The 20,920-nt window shown below is 39.0% G+C and overlaps 1 protein-coding gene across 6 annotated transcripts in view; it reads left to right on the forward strand.

Annotated features, from left to right (window-relative positions):
• Positions 1-20,920, forward strand: part of LOC149661988 (irregular chiasm C-roughest protein-like) — a 189,720-nt gene that overhangs the window by 162,277 nt on the left and 6,523 nt on the right. For 3 of the 6 annotated variants that reach the window (XM_089843575.1, XM_089843580.1, XM_089843576.1), the window contains exons 8-11: positions 13,529-13,796; positions 15,235-15,426; positions 15,523-15,645; positions 19,019-19,125. In XM_089843575.1, the coding sequence (XP_089699701.1) occupies positions 13,628-13,796; positions 15,235-15,426; positions 15,523-15,645; positions 19,019-19,125 (591 nt within the window). In that variant the 5' untranslated portion in view covers positions 13,529-13,627. Of the gene's footprint in view, positions 1-2,634; positions 3,014-13,528; positions 13,797-15,234; positions 15,427-15,522; positions 15,646-19,018; positions 19,126-20,920 lie in introns of those variants that run through there. The other 3 variants (XM_089843577.1, XM_089843578.1, XM_089843579.1) reach the window with 3 other exon arrangements.

Genomic DNA, 20,920 nt, shown 5'->3' on the forward strand with positions numbered 1-20,920 from the left:
AAGAAGGGAGGTGTAGGTAGGTACCTATAGTTTCGCGTGGCGCGTGCGGGTCGGTAATGATCATTACCTGTAACCCCAGCGCGCGCGTTTACGCTCCGTTGCCCTTTGGTCGCTTTTCGTTCCGCGCCGTAGAATCGTACAAGGCGACTCAATTATATTTCTCGGGGATTATAACCGGGGCATGACCTTTTATAAAGCATTCTTCGTCTATAAAACACCACCGCCACTTTGTTTCGAAGCCTGGTATAACGTACCGAAGCTCGTGATTCCCGAATTCCGCAGAAATAAGAAGAGAAACGAGAAAGCTCGATTGCTCGAACTTTTCGATATATTCCTTTTACCCAATCGCTTCGGAATTTACTCCGCGATAGCTAATTAAAAGAAGCGTGTCAAGTCCGAAGTAACTTTATTTCTACGGCTAATTCTGATTGGTTCGTAGAACGGCTCAGACTCTCGCGTGCCGTTCCGTTACGCGACTTATTTTCTCCCTTTTATTCTCTCTTCTCTTTTGATTTTTCCTTTTCTGCCGCTAATCGTGACCTCAACCGGAAGAAGGGCGAAATTTCTCCGGTGTACTGCGTGGCCCCTTCTTCCTCCTAATCATTCCGTTTGTTTACTGGCAATTTTTCAATTTTCCTTCGCTATATACGGCGTTCGGCTTTCTGTTTAGATCTTCGTGCACCCGATCAACGTTGGTCTGACCTCTGAGACCTTTATCCTAAGTATCAGGCCAGTCAAAGCGAGGCACGAAACTTATTACTGCGGAGGGAACTTTAATTCTTATTACTTTAGGTAGAAGCGTCTCTAACTCATCGCGTTTCGCGATATAACCAATCGTTTATTCAATTCTTCCATGAATATTGATAGCTAAAGAAGACTCTTAACGAAAATATACGTCGTAAATTCGTTTCAGGATTGTATAAATTCATGATTACATCTTGAATTAATCTGTTAAAGCGAGAGCTCTACACACGAAATGATCTTTGCTCGTTAGTCATTAATAATTTTTACATTTAACCCTCCCTAATAACCTTAGCTAACGTGTATAACAACAGCGCAATGTCTTTCGTTGTTGGGGTTCCGAGTTTCGCGGTTCATTTGACCCAATCGCACCAACGCTTGCAGTCCTCCTACATCTTGGTCCCTTTTACCTTATAGTTTGTTCCCTTCATTAGCATTATAGGCCGGGCTAGAAACGAGCGCTTTGGGCCTATAGGCATGGTGGCGTCAACGAGGTGTCGACGCTTAAATGGGTGGTTAGCTATAGGTTTCCCAGGTTCCTCTATATAGCCGAATTCTCTCCCGTCTCACTTTCCTCCTCGCTCGTCTCAACTCGTCCTTTTCTAATTGCATTAAGGCGAGCCGTTGAAAAGCGCTTAGAATCCCGCGTCCCTTACCCCGTTTTAGGTATCCATCCGTTTTCTGATACCATTCTCGCTTATAATACCGGGTGCCGGAGTACGAGATATATCTCGCTTCTATCCAAAATTCCTCCTTAGAAACGTTACTCTCGGTTCCTCCTTCCCCATCTAGGTGTCTCTCGCTAATTGCTCGTGTGAGAGACGCTCTCTTGCCACCACCATCCAGTCTGTAGGAGTGAGCGGCATACGTCGCTAATTTGCCAGATCAATTTTCCATTTCTACTTAATTACGAACCGGGATTCCATCTTCCTCCCCCCCTCCGAAATCCCATCTTCATATCTATCTCCTCCTCTCTCTCTCTCGCTCCGCGTCTTCGACCATCATCCTTCTATATCTCATCCCCCATTTTTATCCCGGGCCTCCATATCCACTCTCTTCTCTGGACGCCGGTCTTCTCTCTCTCGCAAAATGAATCTGCTCCCCCACCCATCCCTCGCTTCTCTCTCTCTCTCTCTAGCTCTCTTTATTGCTCGGGTAACTAAAATTGATGACCGAAAATATTGCTCATTCTTTAAACGGGCCTCGGATCCTCTTTTGCTCTCTCTCTCTCCGCATCCTTGATTGTGGTGACGGCAAAGGTTACACTGACGACTGGATAAAATATTTTAGTTTTGAATTTCGTGGTACAGTTACAGTACTTCTGGCTTCCCCCCTTTTTTATGAGATTGGATTTGACCCAACCAAAACCAAAAACCCAAGATTTTGATTTAAATATTTTCTTTTTTTTATTATTGATATTTCAAATGACCCCATTAAGATATGATATTTCTAACTCCAAGATGTCCATTTCTCAAAGTAAATAGAGGGAATTAAAACCTCTCGTGTAAAGTATTTACTTTTATTGATGTACCCACCCACCCCTAATGACTTGATGGACATTTTCATCATATATTGTAAAATGCAAGGCACTTGGAAATGTTAGCCCATCGTCCTGTTTACCTCTCAACCAATTAATAAATTCATTAATTATAATTAGAGAGCCTTCAGTTTTAGAGATTGAATACGATACTTTCGCCTCCCTCTCAAATTGGTGTCCTTTCCATCCCCCCCCCCATTATGTTTGTTTTCCCCCCTCCGTACGCCGTCATTTCGTCTCCTTTGCCCACAGCTGGTCTACAGATGCGGATAGCGGAGACAGAAAAGGGGGAGAGTTCTCTCTTCTCATCATCCACTCTCCATCCCTCTCTCCGTTTGCGTGGTAGAGCACGTGGCATCGTGTTCTCCGTCTTTCCTTCCCAGTCGTCAGTTGGGTTTCATAGGAGACGTATCGGGTCTTTAGCTCTCTCGATACGTAGCGTGTTACACTCTCTGGCAGTCCATAGGTTCTTCGCGTTAATCCAGCGTGCCCCTGAACCATTAGTTTCCTCGCGAAACGTTCCCCCAACGATTCCTTCTCTTTTTTTTTCGTCAAAACCATAAACGCGTCGTTTTTGAGTAAACTTTGTACTTGTAGACTGTTCTACACGTGTGCGGGCTATAGCCCCTTCTTCCGGTTTTACAATTGGACCCCCCCGTTCGTGTTTTGGGCGGTGTTTACTCTTGAGACGAGAAAACTAGAGCCTACAAATGAAAATACAAACTACGCAAGCAAGTAATAACTTATTATTTTAGTATTCTTTAAAATTAATAACAATTCATTGTTAACTTTACCCACTTTTTATTAATTAGTGCAAGCTCGGAAAAAATGGGGGGCGTTTCCGTGTAAAAAAAAATTTAATTCCTTCCTTCTCGTGGTTCTTGGAGTGTTATAGTCTTAATTACTAATTGCGGAAATGTTCAATTTAAACGAACGACAAAAAGGTTTACTTTTAAAATGCATTGCGCTTGTTTTTCAATGTCTAGTTCGTATAATTGTAAATTTCAGAGAGGGAGTATTTGAACAGGCACTAGGCCTAGCCTAGGACATTATTTTTATAACAATAATTTAGACAGTGTTATTGTGGCGCAGTGCATGTTTTCGCTGAATAAATTAGGCTTAACACTGCGGTAGATGAAATATGGATACGGTTAAATTTGGCTTGGCTATATATGGATTTTACTTTCATAGCAGCTGCGTTCAATCATCCATGAGGTACCTGACGCGTACTGTTTAGCAGCTTATAAAAATACTGTCGTTTCAATGATAAAAAACAAGCTTGCCAAATATTGGATAGATGAAATTATCCCTCATGATTTAATTGAAATTAAGACTATTTTTAATTGAATTTAATACACCATTATTGTCAATTTAATGGAGCGGATAGATGTCAATCTTTTTCATTAAAAATTTATCATTAAGCTCGAGTTACCAAATGGATCATGTGATGTTGTGGTGTTACAAAACGTAATTTAGAAGAAAACATGGGAGGTGGGGCTTTTAGAAATGGGATCCACTCGCCGTATACCTCGCTTTTGTTCGAAGGGGGTTATCTTTAAACTACAGACGATGCTTCTCGTTTCGTTTACCTCGTTCTGTGGTTTCTTTTTTAGTTTGCGAGACCGTAAAAACCCATCTTCGTCTTACTACTTTTAAAACACAAGACATAGACATGGACATATAGAAGCAAAGATGAAAAACCGTAGAAAAATCCTTTCTTTTATTATTTTTCCTCTTTATTTTCGGCGGACGAATTTTCGTTCATATAAAAGGCGAGGTGTCGGCGTCGAGGGTCTAATTGGTGTAGCCGTCGAGAGCTTTTGGTAAACCCCCTTGCCATTCCATCACAGCAGCATCTCCTATACACATTCATTCTCAGCCTCTAAGAGTCTTTCCAAGGGAGCTAAAGGGTTTTCTCGGGATCTTTGTGTTTGGAAGAAAAAAATCTCTCCCCCGAAAAGGAATAAGAGCTAGTCTTTCGGAGTATTTCTCTTCAGGCTTTTTCTCCTATACAGAGGACTAGGTCTCTTTCCTTTTGTTTACAAATTATCTCTAAGAACAACGGAATACCATGTACCGATACCGCAAAGGCCTAATTTAGACCTAGAACTTTTGGAGACGAAATCGAGCATTAATATACAACGAAGCCCGCGAATGAGACTTGGTCTAAATATAGATAAAAGTTTCAGTCTTTTCGACTCCCTTTAAGAGAGTCTTCTCTCTCTCTCTCAAATAACCTATGGGTAATGTTCAGTCTCGTGAGATTGCCGGCTTCTATAAAGTATAATAGCGGTGTAAAGATCGTTAGAGAACCATACCCGGGTGGCCACCGAATAATTGTTCCCCAATCCCTCTTCCTTTCATACGGTTTTACGAATTAACACTTTATTTGCTCAGGTTTATTCCCGCCCCTTTTTATGTCTTTACATCTTGCGACTCGAATTAGGGTTAGCTATTAAGCCTATTTAGAGTTTAAACTACTTAGATCTTATTCGTCTTCGGTTCTTATACCGTCTGGATTCTTTACGTTTCATCTTAAACGTACATTCCGTCCAAACCTATCGCTGTAGTTTTCTCGTATTAACCTATTACACGAGGCAAGGCTTAACCCTAACAGAAATCTCCACGTGGTATGGTAATCCGATTCCACAACGAATGTTTAACCATAAAGATATCGGGGGTATTTTTTCAAGTGTATATATTTTGCCCATCTTTTCCTCGATCGTTTGCTTCTGGAATGGATGAGCGAAGTATATGCCTGCCACCGTTGCTGGGATATCACTCTTCTCGCGTCTCTACGTCCCCGATATATCTCCGTGAACTGCTGGGGCATGATGTCATCCTAGTTATAACTAGCGTAGCTAGGATGTGTCTCGGCAGCTGCTAGACAGAGCTATAAGACCAAAAGAAACACTCCTTTTAGGACTTTAGTTCGGGAAAATATTCTTAGTTTTTCATTCGGTTCAGACGAGCCATTCTTTTACTGGCGCCTGTCATTTTTACGCGCTAAATGGTAATCTTTGTGCGCCCCTTTTCTGTTTCGTAATGAACTTCGCAAAAAGGGGATGCTGTAATAGCCTTCATTGTTATTTAGTCTGAGAAATAATAGTTCACGTCCCAATATTAAAAATAAACACGTGGTTGATCAATACGCAAATTTATACCAAATAGTCCCTTAACCATATGTGACAATTTTTGCAATTTGTATCCTTTAGAAATTTAAAAATCTATTTAATCAAGTTAAATACCTTAGAGCGAGCTATGGGAGGTGGGTGGAGGGGGGGGTAAATTTATTTGCTTTATTCATCCGGAAGTAGGCCTAAAGGTCTTTATTAACCTAATTTGGCCTCCAAAGCGAAAAATCTGTTCAAACAAAAACAAGATACTTAATCTCGTTTACCTTTATTATAAAGGTCCTTCTTTCTTCCTGTCATTGTTCCTAAGAGTTTACTTCCACCCCTCTCCCCCCTTCTTGGCCTGCCGGATATTTCTATATAGGATAGTTTCCGTATTTTATTTTGATTATAAAATTGACCTAAAGTCTAGTACTAAACTTATATATATAGGACTCTTTTAAAATAAGCCTCTAAAATTTCGCAATCGTTTCGATGGTAGATTGAGCCTTCGACCTCTAGCTATCTCAGCATAGTTTCTCTAATTGGATTTCTCTGTATCTCCATCCTCTCCTCTCTCTCTCAGTCTTTTCTATCTACATCTAAAATTCTAGCTCGTTCCGCCAACTTGTAACGGAGGGAAACCGCGCGTGGTAATGGACATTTACTAAATAATTGTTTTGAAATTATTTCTAACAAGTTTTATCTTAAAACCTTACAAAGAACTGTTTGCGACGCCAAAGTTAATTTCGTACAATTGATATATATTTATAAAAGGGTTAAGAGAAAGTTGCCGACCCCTCAAAATCGTTCCAGCTTCTCTTGGCTAATTTCAAACGATCTTTAACTCTTAAAAATCCTAAATGAAACAACTGCATGGAGGAGAGAATAAACTCTGGCCCTCGACCACCGTTAAACTTTAAATCGAGATCAACCAAAAAGGGGTATAAAAGGTGGTTTTGTTCTAGAAGAAAATAGTAATTATCGCTAAATGCATTGGGAACTTCTTTCTTACGGTATAGGAACCAGGTATATCCAATCAGGCGAAAAGCGTTCAGTCTGTTACCGTCTACCTTAAACCCTTTAAATAAGTAATCATCTTCAAAAACGATTGTCTTTGCACGCGATCTCCAAAGGCCTCTAGCTTTTCCCTAAATTTTAGAAAGGCCTGTCTTACTAGTTAGGAAACTTGCCAAAGAATGACGGCCCCGGGTATATTTATACTTATTAGACGAAAAAGCTTATTTTTCAAGTGCCAGTGACGCGAGATGAATTCTTCGCAGGCCCGTGTTAAAAATGCAATATTTACGCCGTAATTCTATTGAGAAACCTTTAAAAAATAGACAGCGTTGTAAACTGAAAAATGGATAGGATAAAATTCATCTTCCCTTTAAAGAAAAAGAGAGAAAAAAGCTTTATTTTTAATAAACGAACTGATATTTTTACTTTATCTCACGTCAGCTTATTGCCAAGCCGACAAATTTTCGCAACGTGCATACATCAGTACTCTAGAGATAAGAGGGTGGACTCGCTCCAGATTCGCCTAGGCATTTCGAGTATTCAATTTTTGATGAACCAGCGAAGGCGTAAAACGAAGTGTATACTACCTTCCCTCTATCATTTCTAAACCTAGCTCGTCAAAATTTGAGACAAACCTTCGGTCAACACCTTCTTTTAAACGTATAGTATACAGGTATATGAAGGGAAAAGAGAGACGCGATGCGACGTTCCATTTATGTCACAGGGAGTAGAAAAAGATAGAGAAGAGTTGACTAGTGCATGTGTAAGAAGGGGAAAAAAACACACACACACACACACACATAAGGCTAACAAGTAGTTGGACGCGGGGTTGGCTGGTTAGGGTCTCATAACGCGAATCTTTCTGATTTGGCCTCGTCCCAAAGGTCTTGATTACATTTTCATCCCCCCTCAATCTGTCGCATGCATGGGCGTTTCTTTCTTTCGAAGATGTATAAAAATAATTACATTCAAGGTATTCCTTTCATTTTTGCCTGACTCTAAAACTTCCTTCTTTCGTTTAGTTTTATTTCTCTAGCATCCCGCTAGGGAAAGGATGCATTCCAAGAACTTATAGCCAATGAATTAATAGCTGGGTTGTAGGAGATGTTCTCTTCCGTGTCTAGGTTTAGTTCGACTTATGCGTCTAAACGTGTCTTTTTAAAATGAATAAGTATTGCCAAAGGTAACTGAAAGGAGAGCGTAGTCTTACCCCTAAGTTTAGTTACGACATCATACCGGGCACTACGGAGGCTTTCATCCATCACAATGTAGACCTCACTTCCTGTTATTTTTATTTGCTTTTGGTAAATTGCGAAAGGCATTCTAGTTCGGATTTTCCATGGCACTTCTCGTCATTAGCTACAGTTTTGATTCTCGTGCTCTCTGGGTCGTTTGTGGAAATATGTCTTTTAGAAAATGAGCTAGAGCTAGAACTAGAGATAGAAGATGAGAAAGACTTTTAAAAGATGGGGGTGCGGATGAGGGAGGCGAGGGATGAATTCCTTATTGTGTCACCTTCAACCTGAAACGCGTTTTCTTTTTATAGTTTATGAAGCTAAAGGAAAGTATTATAAGCGTTTCCAAGTTACAGAGACAAAAATAGAATTTCTTTAAAAACAAAAAAACTCTGGCTTCTGGGAACTTTTTTGTTCGTTTTAAAAATAAGAAAGTAGGACTGTACGCAAAAATTACTCAAGATTTTTTTCTTATTTTTCTTCTCCTCTTATTATTTCGTTAGTTTATTTTCTGTTCCAAAAAAGAAACTCTTCCGCTCCTGTTGAGACGGTTTCTTTAAAGTTTTTCTATGCTTAGTTCTGTTTAACTTACGTTTTTCTTTCTTTCTCTAGTTGGACAAAGTTTTTTGGGGGTTAGTTCTGGAAACATAAATAATTGTTATACAATTCTTTTTATGCTTTAAATTACAAAAAAAACGAGTGAGGCGGTAGGCTTTGTAGTAAATGTCTATTATGATTATATCTTCAAGGTATTTTCACGCATTGTCATTTGAGAGAATGTCTCTGTAATGCATTATAGTGATACAAGAGTGCCAGAGACAAATAGACCATTTTCATTCGAAGCTCTAGCTGTTTCGCGTGCAAGCCTTATGTAATCTCATTAAGTTTTCCTTAATTGTTTACATCTAAATTTACCCTCTCAATTTGCCATACATCGTTAGTTTGCTGTTTCTTTTGCGAAGTTTTTTCTTCACAAAGGACGAATAAACAAACAGTAATGGAAACACTCCCAAGAGTAAACTTATTGGGTCCAGAAACAGTGGCAAAAATAAAAAACAAAGAGAACCCCTTTTCTTTGCTGGGGCGCCGGATTTAGGATAATGTTCCGATTTCGTTTCTTATTGCCGAATATAAGGATTGTAAGTAAACGATCGGGTTGACCTTTGACCCGTTTAGCGTGTATTTTTCACCCGTAGCGGCTCCTAACCCAGATGGTAGTGATGTTAAGAATGGCGTAAAACCGGGGCATTATTTCGGGCTGGCCCCTGTCCGGTCGAAAACCTTAAAAAAACCCAAGAAAACCCTTAAGAAACTAAGAGAAGAAAGGAGAGGAAAACTAACGGTTTTCAGCGTCAAAACCCGAGAAAACATAGAAATATAAAAACCCTGGCCAGTTTCCCAGCGTGGTGGTATATGGTCCAGACATTAGGAGACTTACATAGATGAGGAAACTCAATAACCAGGTACCAGATGGAACCGGAGGAGTTTATTGGAACATAAATCTTAGAATAGAAATTCCAAAGTCTCTTGTTTTTGCAATGGCTTTTTTTTTCTTCCTTCAATAAATGTATTTTATTTTTCTTTCCATTCGGAATTCGTATACAGTATACAGTCTCGACAAATACCGTGTTATGGATTTTGCCTAGCATTTCCAAGTCATTCATTCCTCAAGTGGTTTATATTTCTGCAATTTATGTTGGATCTATTTGTTTTACTAAATCGCTATTTACGAACCTTTCAAAATTCAAAAATTGGATTCCCAAGTATGAGCAATTCCTCTAACACCCAAGCAAACCTCTCAGTTCCCAAGTCTTTCCCGGTAGAAAAGTACTTCGTTTCAAAATACATCTCAAACTTTGCGATTTAGAAATTTGAAACGCGTCTGATTAACAAAACAAATTCCATTTAACCCGAGATTTAAAGCGCGTTAATCGGATGTATTATTTGACTGCGTGTTTACCTTCGATACCTTGTTCCTAATGTTACTCCGACACAGCCACGTGAGAATCGGTCGAATAAGGTAAAAAGGTTCGGCAAACGCCGCTTAATTTAATAGGTCCAATAAGTGTTGAAAGACGAAACGTGACGAACGACAAAAAATGTTCTATAGCTTTTGCTAGCCTTGAAGAGCCCTTTTTCGTTATATCCCTTTAGAAATAACTCGTAACTCCCTGGCCTGTCGTTTGGTTTTACATCGTGTGGTCGCTTTACTTATTTGGACGTCGTGAATCGGCTGTTTTACTTTACGCGAGACGTGCTTGGAATTACGCCTAGTTTTGTTCGGTTTTACTTTCTCGTAATAAGCTCAAGTTAGCTTCGGTTAATGGTTTCGCCATAGGTTATAGAAGACAAAACCGGAAGGATCAACTATCCAAAAACGCGCAAAAAGATAAGTGCAGATATCCATCCAGAGTTCGCGGTGACCAGACAGGAAGTTATTTTATTACGAAACTTCGTTGCCCGTTTAACTAGGGTACGGTGCTAGTGTGACCTTATACTATCTCTTGTTGTTATTACTTGTCCACGCACCAATCTTGTCTGTGAATTGCCATCAGTATACAGGGCGAGCCAGACAAATGAATAAACATTAACAGAGACATTGGGATGGCATTTGTTCTAAGTTTTCTCGAACTTTGGATAAAATCAAAAAACGTTTCGGGGAATTGGGTTGTGTGTGTATTAGATTTACGAATTTGAAATTTACTTTGCGGAATATTCCATTTCATATTGCACCATATAGTTTTATATTATTAAATTATTAATGATTATATTCATTTAACTAATTAATAGTATTGTCTACCGTCCCAATTAGAATTAAGGCCAAATCTCATCACTGCATCTATTTCAACCGAGTCTTAATCACTCGTAAACGCCTCCCTTGACTCTGTTTTTACGGAGGGTTGAGTCACTGCATGGTTTCAATGGCGTGTAGTTTTTTTAAAAATAAAATTCCCTGATCAGCGGAGCACCCATATTTTTGCTCTCGGTGTCTGCTCTAAACGAAGGAGCTTGTCATATTCGCCTGATCGATGAGGCGGTTGAACCCCCGTTACATCAGAGACCGAGGAGACAAAAAAAAGAACCATTTTAGTACCCCTAATTTTCTGGACCAATTTTTAGCAAATTATCGGCGGTCATGGCTGGGTCCGTTCAATTTGTCTAAAATAATGAGATTGATTTTTACTCAACACAACTAGAGTATCGATCCCGCGCAGTGCAGTCTATCCTCAAACCTTTTTAGACTCGGTCGCTTCAAATGGTGTCGAGTTGGGTCCGTTTTTCTTTTTCCATTTTCGGAAATTGTTAATTGTTTCCTTCATTGACCTTCGAGTTCTTTAATTGCGTTGAGGGCAAGTTAGGCTTATCGTGTTACAGACAGTTAATTGGTGGGAAAGGTTTGCTAGGAAACAGTGTATCTAATAGATATGTAATTGGTTTTAACACAAGGTACATTTTGTGGACTGTGACCTATCTTTGTGAAGTGATAAAAGAATACAATACACCATAATGTCAACCAAACTATCGTCATCTATTTAAACCAATTTCTTTGGTAAGACTTGGTTTCAAAATACGAGTAATATCATTTGGAACTTTCATAGAGGGTAGGTTTAGTTAGTTTCGCCGGAAGCGAAAATAAACTCTATTTTTAAAAAGGCGTAAAGTTTTTATAGAAACTTAGGGAAGACCGACTTAAATAGAACGAAGTGTGCTTGGCTCTTTAATACGTTAAACCTTGCTGACGCATTTTCAGTCGACGCGAGACTTGACGTCGAGCTGGCTTGCTTGTTCGTCACAAAATTACAGTTTTTATACGGAACATTGTAGAAAATTATAGCGGGCGTAGAGAAGGGTGTCTAAACCTCGATGTTAACACGTGATAACCAGATGATAAAGGGGCTCGGAGGGGTGCAATGTTTTAAATGTACTAGTCTGATGTGAGGTAAAGCTCCCCTGCTTGTTTAGGCTTAGCGAGTTCACTACGCGAAGTGTGGTGGTGTTATCGAGTTAAAAACAGATAGAAATGACGTCATTAGGTGTAGCCCTTACTCCCTACCCATAATTCTGAATCACTTGTGAAAATGACTAGACTGATGTACACGCAAAATTCTCTGCCTTAATTTCATGAAATATATATTTTTCATTTAAATTAACTCCTCAAATGCCCGATCCGATTTCGAGTAGGTCTAATAATTCAAAACGTATACTGTACACAAATATAAATATATGTATATATATATATATCCTTTGTGTATAATATACAGTGGACACGTGACTGCCAGATGTAAGATGTTATTCCCCCTTAGGAGGCCTTAAGAATATTCCCGAACCGTAAGCTGATACGATTAGCTAGGGGGTGTGTCTGTCGCTCTCAGACAATTCCAGACCAGAAAGCACCACCAAGCACCAAAACCTAATTTCTGACGTTTCTCTATCCACTTTAAATCTTTTAAATCTAATTTTGGTCCACCGCAACTCGCGGGGAAGTCTCTATTGGCTTACAACCCTTTTAAGCGCGGTTTGGGGAGTAATGAAAACCTCTACAATACAAACTATGTAGAAGTTCTGTAATGTTTTAAATATTACTGAGCTGACTAAGCATAGGAGGATTCGTACCATTTACGCAAGGATTCCAAACTACTTGGAGGACAAAGTAGTCGGCACTGTGTTCGATTAGAATGTGTGTAATATAATAGTGTCGCGAAAAAGGAACGTCCATATATATAGGTTAATATCGTCAGCTTTCCTTGGTAATTTTTACATCGCAATTTTCACTTTATTCATCTTGTCTTGGTGGACATACATTGGGTTAAAAGAAAAGAAATGTGACGTTACACGAGCGGTTCTCTGAGCAATTTCCTTCATTTCCTTCCGTGATTTTGACAATTAGCTTGGCCGTGTCGTTTATATACCAACCAACGCTACATACAGCGCTCCCCTTTTTTATTACCGACAAAGAAGAAAAAAAAATGCAGAAATAAAAAAAAACCATAATTCCGGTCAGAATGATGGATTAGGATGGACCATTAGTACCGCGTTTTAGGATCAGTAGCCATTTAGGGTTATACTTCTAGATACTCCCGTTACTCGAGATCAAGGTGGTTTAATTGCCATTGCTTACATTGGCAATACAAACAATTATTTTGTTGTAGGGGGATTGGTCTCTACAAAACATGGATGGAGCTTTTAAGTGAAATCGCAAAGTATTGGAGAGTCTTTCTGAACTATAATTAGTTTAGTTTTCACGAAGGAAATGTAAATAATAGAGGAGGACCCTTTTTTCACGGTCAGGGTAAAATAAGTTCTAAAGTCGTTGTTGTGGGTCTAGGGATTTCCGGTCTTTTATTTAGGGTTATCACAAATCACTCTTTGTTGTTGCCCCTCCCAGGAATGAGAAACGTTCTTTTTACAGTTTCCAAAGTTAACAGTTGTTATTTTCGCCTTTTGAGAAGAACTTGCTAAAAGTATGCCTATGGGATGCTAAGTTTGACTATCTTCGTTTTTTCTTTGGCATTCTTCTAAAATACACGACACAAATAGGCCTAGAGGCTTTTGACACACTGATCAGAATGTTTACCCTATTCAAGAAAGTTTCATCCTTTATGGTGCGAAAAGTCGTAAATTTCAAGCCCTGGTTCCTTTTTTTTATGAATGGGGTTCTATAGTTGTCCTAAAATCTTGCACGTGTTCATTTTTATTGTTCAGGGAGTTTGACCCTTTCTTGGCGGTGTAATGTTTAAGTGTCCAATCTTAAGCTGTACCCTGCAGCTTCCAATTTCATCTGTTTATTTTTTCTCACTGCTGCAGATGTTGCGTTTATCTTTCAGGACGAAGAGTTTAAACAAATTTTAACTTTTGTTTGTTTCTTTTTCGGTCTCTTTTAGGTTTGAGAAACTATCGGAAATCTCCGCCGATGCTTTGATTCGTTAGTCAGAAAACAAAGTGTCTGACGGGGATATTCTCGAAGACGATTAAAAAAACAAATGGCCAGTTTTATCAGGTGGAAATACGTCATGAAGAGGACGACCAATAGGAGGCCGAGGTGCTCGGCGTGGACGAGTAGTAAGATGTCGCGGAACGAGCTTATTGTCACATCCGTCATTTTTGCCTGTATATGGTGTACGACAAACGCCCAGCAAGCTACAACCAGAAGTATGTTTGAAAATTTCAAACTCTTATTTTGTTTTTGTTTTCCTATATATAAAGCCTTAGCGAAAAGTGTGTTTAATGTTTAAAAGTATGGCCCGTCTTCGAGCGAATTACATCCCAATTTGAATATTCAATAGATATAAAACTGTACGGGCTCGTTCTGTTTTACTAGAACTTGAAAGTTGCCACCATTGAACTTTCAAAGTGAAATAAGACTCTATGGTTTTTATCTGTCTCCACTTTGGAGTATACGAAAAAAGAAAAAAAGATGTTTCCATGGTGGCCGGGACACTTAGGTGTTAAGTACGTTAATGTTATGGGTGCGAGCCTTGCGTATTTAAAAAAAGTAACTGTAAGGTTTTAGATCTTAAAAGGTGAATATAAAAATATAGCAGCGACCCGGCGACCTTTGGAAAACCTTAATGTTTGAATAAATAAAAAAATAAATTCTAGAATCCCTTATCGTAATACAAACTTTTGCGAGTAAAAAGCGAGGAAGGCGTATGGTTTCACCAACCCAAAAACGTAATGTTTTTTTTCACTCGGGCCATCTGCTTTTTACGTTTTTATCGGTCCACGATGGCGCCCGTCTCTTAGATCCCTTCCATCCTCTTCCCAAGACCTCCGACTCTCAACCCTAGGTAAACTTATCGTTACCTTTTCTGGAGAAACCTCGCTTGCCTTTTACGAAGACGGCGGCTCCATCCTTCGGTAATCGGAGTCATTGTTAGGCGTGCTTGGGGGGGGGGGCAGAAAAAGGGCACACAAAAAAAGGACCACGTTTGACGATGGACAATAAAAAGTGCTCCGGGTCCAGGAGGTTGGAGAAAAGTTTTTTGAGAGACGACCTCGGGCCGTTTTCGGGCGGAAACCATGGTCGAAAAGTGTGGAAGAGAAAGTTTTTCGCCTTCTTTTTATCGTCCTGAGGAAAATACCAGAAATACTCGAGATGTTTCCTACCTCCTCTCCTTTTTTCCCTATCTCTTATAGTACAGATTTTAAGGGGCATCTATAAGAAGTTCTAGTTACGGGGCAGACCTACTTTCTTTTTTTGTGTTGGCATTCTCCGGGTATTATATCTCTTTTAGAAATGTCTCTCCTATTTGAAGTATCATCTCTTTATAGCGCTTAGGGCTGAAAACCGAAAGTACTTGGCATACTTTAAGGAAAGAGAAATAAATTGAATATATACACATCAAATATTGATAGAAGAAATGGGTTACCTATCTGGTGTAGGCCTAAGAGTCATTTAAACGATTTTTTTAAGTTTCTGATGGGGTTTGATGACGCGGTAGGTTTAAGTGTATTTACTTAGCAGATATCAAATATTAAAGAAATCTCATTCATCCGAGACACGTTTGATTATTTAAAGAGCTTTGTTATATATTTATTTAATTTGAGCGTGTCTAACCATAAATCCTACGTTTCTTTTATTCCCAAGTAGTGCCACAACAACGGTTCGCATTAGAACCTCAAGACAGAACGGCGGTGGTTGGCTCGAATATTCTTTTACCGTGCAGAGTAGAAAATAGAAAAGGAAACATCCAATGGACGAGGGACGGTTTCGGATTGGGACAAGAAAGAATTTTGGCCGGTTTTCCGCGCTATTCCATGACTGGCAGTGATGAAGAAGGTATGTCATTCCCACGTCCACGTCGCGTTTATACGTTAACTCCATCCCCATTAAAACCTAGAAGACTTATCTCTCTCTCTCTCGCTTTCTTTGCAGAGGACTTCTCCTTGAAGATTGACAATGTCAATCTCGAAGACGACGCCCAATTTCAGTGTCAAGTTGGCGCCGCTGAAGGTACCAAAGGAATTCGCTCAAAAACAGCTCATTTGACCGTCTATGGTGAGTAACTTCATTTTCAATCTTCACTAAGAACAATAAGAGAGTATGATAATATTACAAGACAAAATTGTACACATTTTAAGAGCCTATCCAACCCCTCGTACGTTTTCCCCACAATAACGATTGCTCATCCGCCGCCGCATGTGGTCACTGGTCAGTTTCAAATCGAGCGTTATTAAAAAGATTTCCATCCAAATCATATTATTCAGTTTTTACTGAGAAGGGAAACGTATATATTTTTCGCCCTAAAAACTATTAAGGACTTCCTAATTTTTTTGCTTCCCTCGTGTTACCGTATTCCGAATTGGTTCCGGACGAAAGCGAGCAACGTTGCTCGAAGCAACTTAGGTTTCTTTTTTTCACGCTTTTACTTTTTGCTATAAAAAGAGCGGGAAAAATTTCTCCCGTGGACATGGCACGCGCCTCGTCACGCTCGCCACGCGTCTTTCGCACGTGTTTCGCTTAAGGGGAATGCGAGTCGCGTGTTTTTCCTATTTTTTTTTGCGCGTAAAAATCTACAGACGATCGTAACTAGCATAGAGAGAGAGAGAGAAAGAGCGCGGAAAGAAGTAATAAGCATTTATAAATGGAGCGGTTTAGCCGAGCTTATATCGCGGATTATTTACGGATGAAGATTTTTAACAGTGTATGTGCCATTTGCAAACAAAAATTGGCCGCAGGGACGCGTCAGAAACGTCTAGCGATTCACCCTCCCTGACTCCTAACTCCTACTTCTAGACTGATTGAAAGATAAAATGACTCCTGATGCGGACGGGTACAAATTAGTTCGCCAAGCGAAAAACCTCTCCGTGACATCATCGTTTGGCCAGAAAAAAAAATTAAATTATAGCTAGTGGTCACGTGGTAACCCTAACTATGAACTCGGCGTGATTGTCACCATGGCAACTGTTAAATAATATTATATATATTCGTGACTAAAACCATGATTATTATGTGATAAACACTCTGAATTCGTTACGGTCTAATAACTACAGCGCTTTTGACGTTTTTAAATTAGTTTTGAAAAAACAATTCTCACGGAAATGTGTTTTGTGGTTTCGTTTCCCGCCTGTTAGGCTTAACAAAATTAGGCTTAGCCAAGTCTTTGGCTGAAATTCAAATTTTCATATCATATGATCCATTTTTAAAAATAATCTTTGAACAAGTTCCATATCATAAATCTTTAAAATCTGCCAAAAAAAGATCATAAAGTTTATGAATAATTCAAATATTTTTATCCATGTCAATCATTAATGTGATTCTTTATTATACAAAAAAAGGAACGAAAAGTTTTTTAAAAACAAAAAAAGGCCTAGGTCTAGTCTTCAAAGTTTATGAAGAGCTACGCAGACAAACATTCCAGACGATAAAAAAGCGATAAAAACATGGATTTTAAAAAATTAGTTGTCAAAGATAGAAAAAAAGGGTATATATTGACCTTTCCCCTTCCCCCAAAATTTCACTCTATAGACGTAGGCCTAAATAATTGAAGAGCGCTATTCTCGTTCGTCTCCTCAATTTTTATTCTAACTGAGAAAACTTTTTAAGTAAGTTTATTTTTATACCCATTTTCCATATTAATCGAGCCAAAAAAAGGAGAAATTACCATCGTCTACCTGAAATATAAAAAAGTTAGGAGTAAAAATATTTCTAGTCCTTAAAAGGTCCTCGCTCGTTTCAACTGAAGATTTTTCCATTCAAGTATAATAAGAAGAGAAAAAAATAGAGTAAGGCGGAGAAGTTTCTAATAAATTACACTCGTCACACAATGAAGAGATTCTTTTTCATTGAAATCCAAGTCCTGGCTGATACGCTAAAGGATACCTCTTGGAAATTTTTCATAAACCATTTTTGAACGAGAGAGAGAGAGAGAGGGAGAGGAAAAAAAAGTTAAAATTTTCTCCGTAAAAAAATTCTACTTTTTTTTTTAACTTTAAGAATCTCATTGTAATAAGATCGGGGAAGAATTTTTAGTTCCAGTCATCTTTGAAGCGAATCCATCCGTACTTTCTTATTAAGCTCAATTTCGAAAATGATTTGGACCGAGTTGGAATGAGAAATAGTTAGAACCCCCCCCCCCCCAAAAGAGAGAGAGAGACGAAAATCGGAATGGCAGTTCGTCTTTTCCGTAAAATTGGAGAAGAAATTAAAATATTCCTTCCCCCCCGGTAAGGGTAAAGGTTTCTAGACCCCATTCCCTCTCTCAAAGTCATATCTAGAAACAGTTTCACCAGCGACCCGACACCTTCAAGAGAAAAAAGAACTTAATTATATTTTCCAGCATAAGAAAGCATTTCATTTTCATTCAAATTGAGTTTGAAGTTGTATTTGTATAATGGAGTTTGAATCTCTTCCCCCCCCCTTTTTTTGGTATGATAACCTCGTTATATGAATGAGTGAACTTTGACCCTTAAATTTAACGTCAAGTTGATTAGAATCGAATTTTTTAAAATCTTAAAAAAAAGGTATGAAAAAGCTCGTACACAGTTGCGCTGCAGAGAAGCTTTTCTACAGGGGCTCATAGGAAATACATGGTGTGGTTTCACCCTGAATGTCGGCTTCCATTTTTATCTTTTTGGAAACCAATTCTAAAGGCCCTCGTTAAATTTCGATCTTCATAAAAATCGATGTGTTAATCACGATTATTTTTTTTTTGGAAACGATAGTTTTTGGCCTTTTTCGCTTCCATAACCCGAAATTTTTGTTTTAAAAGAAGAAAGGTACGTGAAATAGCCTCGCTCCCGTGAAGCTATGATAGAGTGAATATGGCGGTTAGAGCCTCGTAACAGTTTTCTTTTTTTCTCGCTCGCTTGCTTGGGCTGGCTTACAGGCTCTGCCGAGCAAGCTCTTTTTTTATTTAGTTCTTCTTTTTCTGGCGAACCATAAAAGTTTTGTGTCCAATTACGGAAGGGAGGTATTCTCGTAAAAGATAATAAACTTTTTTGGGGGCCCAAAGAATGGATACGAAATGATATAAAAACGAAAGGGTCTAAAAAAGCGATTTAGCTCATCTCGGTGCCCCTACCGCAAAACGCTTTTAAATCAGCCACTTTTTTGGGGGCCTTCCTCTTCTTCTACAGCTCCTTTTTCTTTTACGAGGACATTCCCTGGCAATGTTTTGTCAGATTTTTCTTGGCCTTTTTAAGAAACCTCTCTCGTATACATCGGACCTTTTTATATCTTTTGCCATCTTGTTTTGGGCGCTGTTAAGGGAACAGTTTATCCCAATTTGAAATGAAAATTCCTCACTTCGCGTGTTAATGTGTGTGTTCATCCCCTTTTAAAATGATATTATCATACTAATTTTATTCACGAAATAATATAAATTAAATTATTGCTCTTCTTTAATCATCATTTTAATTTATTTTCTTAGTTCCTCCTGAACATCCAAAGATCGTCCAGGGTGAGTTCTTGCAGACAACAGCGGGTATCACCGTAGAACTGACCTGCGAATCTCACGCCGGGAAACCAGCAGCCGAAGTAAGTTTCCATTTTGAATTATCGACTTTGGGAAAAATTTGTTATCTATAAAATTATCTGGGTCTGTTTTGGGAACTAAATATCACTATATTTTTGGAGGGGGGATTTGGGAGTTAAACATTGAGCAATTCTATTACGCCCTCATCCAAAAGTTCGAATATCTTCAAAACCAATTGAACAATAGGTTTCTTTCTCCCCAAATCCTGGGATTCTTCACGTCAGTACATCTCAACAAAAAGCATCAAAAATGAAACTTTTTATCTCACTTTTGGGACTTAACAGTAAAAACGTGTCTACAAGTTAGGGATTTTATACGTTCCCAAAGCGAACGAAGCTCTTGAATAAGTTTATCTACCTGTTTATCCGGGGGGCATTGTCGTTTCCCTAGTTTTTTCCAAATAAAAAAAAAGAAACAGGTAACAGTTATCTCTTACAGCAAACAGAAAGAGAAAAACCGTAAAAGACATCACTGTGGTTTTTTCCTAAACCTTCATTGCATATTTTTTTGCAAAAACCCCAAAACAGTGTTCCAATGGGGTATATACCCCCGGGGTTTTTTTGCCCATCCAAACCCCCGAAAAAAGGAGGTAAAGAGTGAGATGAGGCCCAAACCGCAAGCGACACAAAACTTGTCAGATAGAAACCTTGCTACGTTACCAACCAAGATGCCTGGTTTTTTTACTTTTGTCGAAGAATGGGTTAGCCACGGTTAGTCCTGGAACAAAATAAGAGTTGGGGTCTTCTTTACACCCCAAACCCCATGTTCTTTCGGACACCAGGCGTCTGTCACTTTAACCGAACGAGTATAGAGATAAGCGTTGAATCTATAGCTGCCGTTTTTCTTCAGAATCCAAGTTTGGGCTCTCCATGACTGCCGCGACATTTCGGTTTCCTGAGTTTTCCCGCTTTCCTTTTCTATACCATAACCCTCATGAATGCATTTAATTGTCCCTTAACATTTATCCCTAACTTAGAGAGCCTCCAATTAAGATTACAAACATGCTGACCCACCCTTTTATAACGCTATTCAAAATCACCGGAGACCATTCATTCATTATTCGTTTAAGTCTATTTCATAGTAGGTTAGATGGAAATTTTTTCTTTGTTAACATCGTGTATGAATTGAATCAATTCATTATATCAGGCAAAACTCTTTTTGGGACTTATTTCCCCTTCCACAAGAAGGAAACCTACGATTCCGAATGTCGGATCAGTGTCCAACCGTATATTTTACATAGATTTCTTCGTTTTATATAGAGCAGCTAGCCAAAGGAAGCCAACCACCGCGCTTGGAGAAATCTTATATCCGTTCTGAAACCCTTCTTTAGTACGCGGGCTTTACTTGGTAATGCGAATAAAGAAATATAGTTGCGATACGACGCCGTCCTATAGGGAGGGCTTTTCTTATATTGAATGCTTTTCTGGAATCCTGTCTAAAGAGAAGATTCACCCGTGGTTATTTTTTATCAGAGATTTTTTGGTTCCGGAACATTCCTCGAGCTTCTTTTTTTCGGGGGTATTCGTCGGCCATTATCGCGCGCGGCGTTTCTAGAAATGTCACTGACATCTGTTCCGCTAAATCGTCAAACCAAATCCGGTTTAACCCTCGTTCTTCTTCTTCCTCTTATGAACTACCATTCAAACTCATACATATCGCAATATGATGGCACTGTAGTACAAATTATTGTGTCGTCGAACAGTCTAAATAGGTCACGAGGTCAATGTCAGTCTGAGTTATGAAACTTTCCAATGTTTGCTCAAGATTGAAAGTTCACATCATAGATAAGACAGCTAC

The sequence above is a fragment of the Phalangium opilio genome, unplaced genomic scaffold (assembly GCF_054372755.1).
Source record: "Phalangium opilio isolate 3A_F unplaced genomic scaffold, DU_Popi_V2 ptg000070l_1, whole genome shotgun sequence".
Classification (NCBI taxonomy): Eukaryota; Metazoa; Arthropoda; class Arachnida; order Opiliones; family Phalangiidae; genus Phalangium; species Phalangium opilio.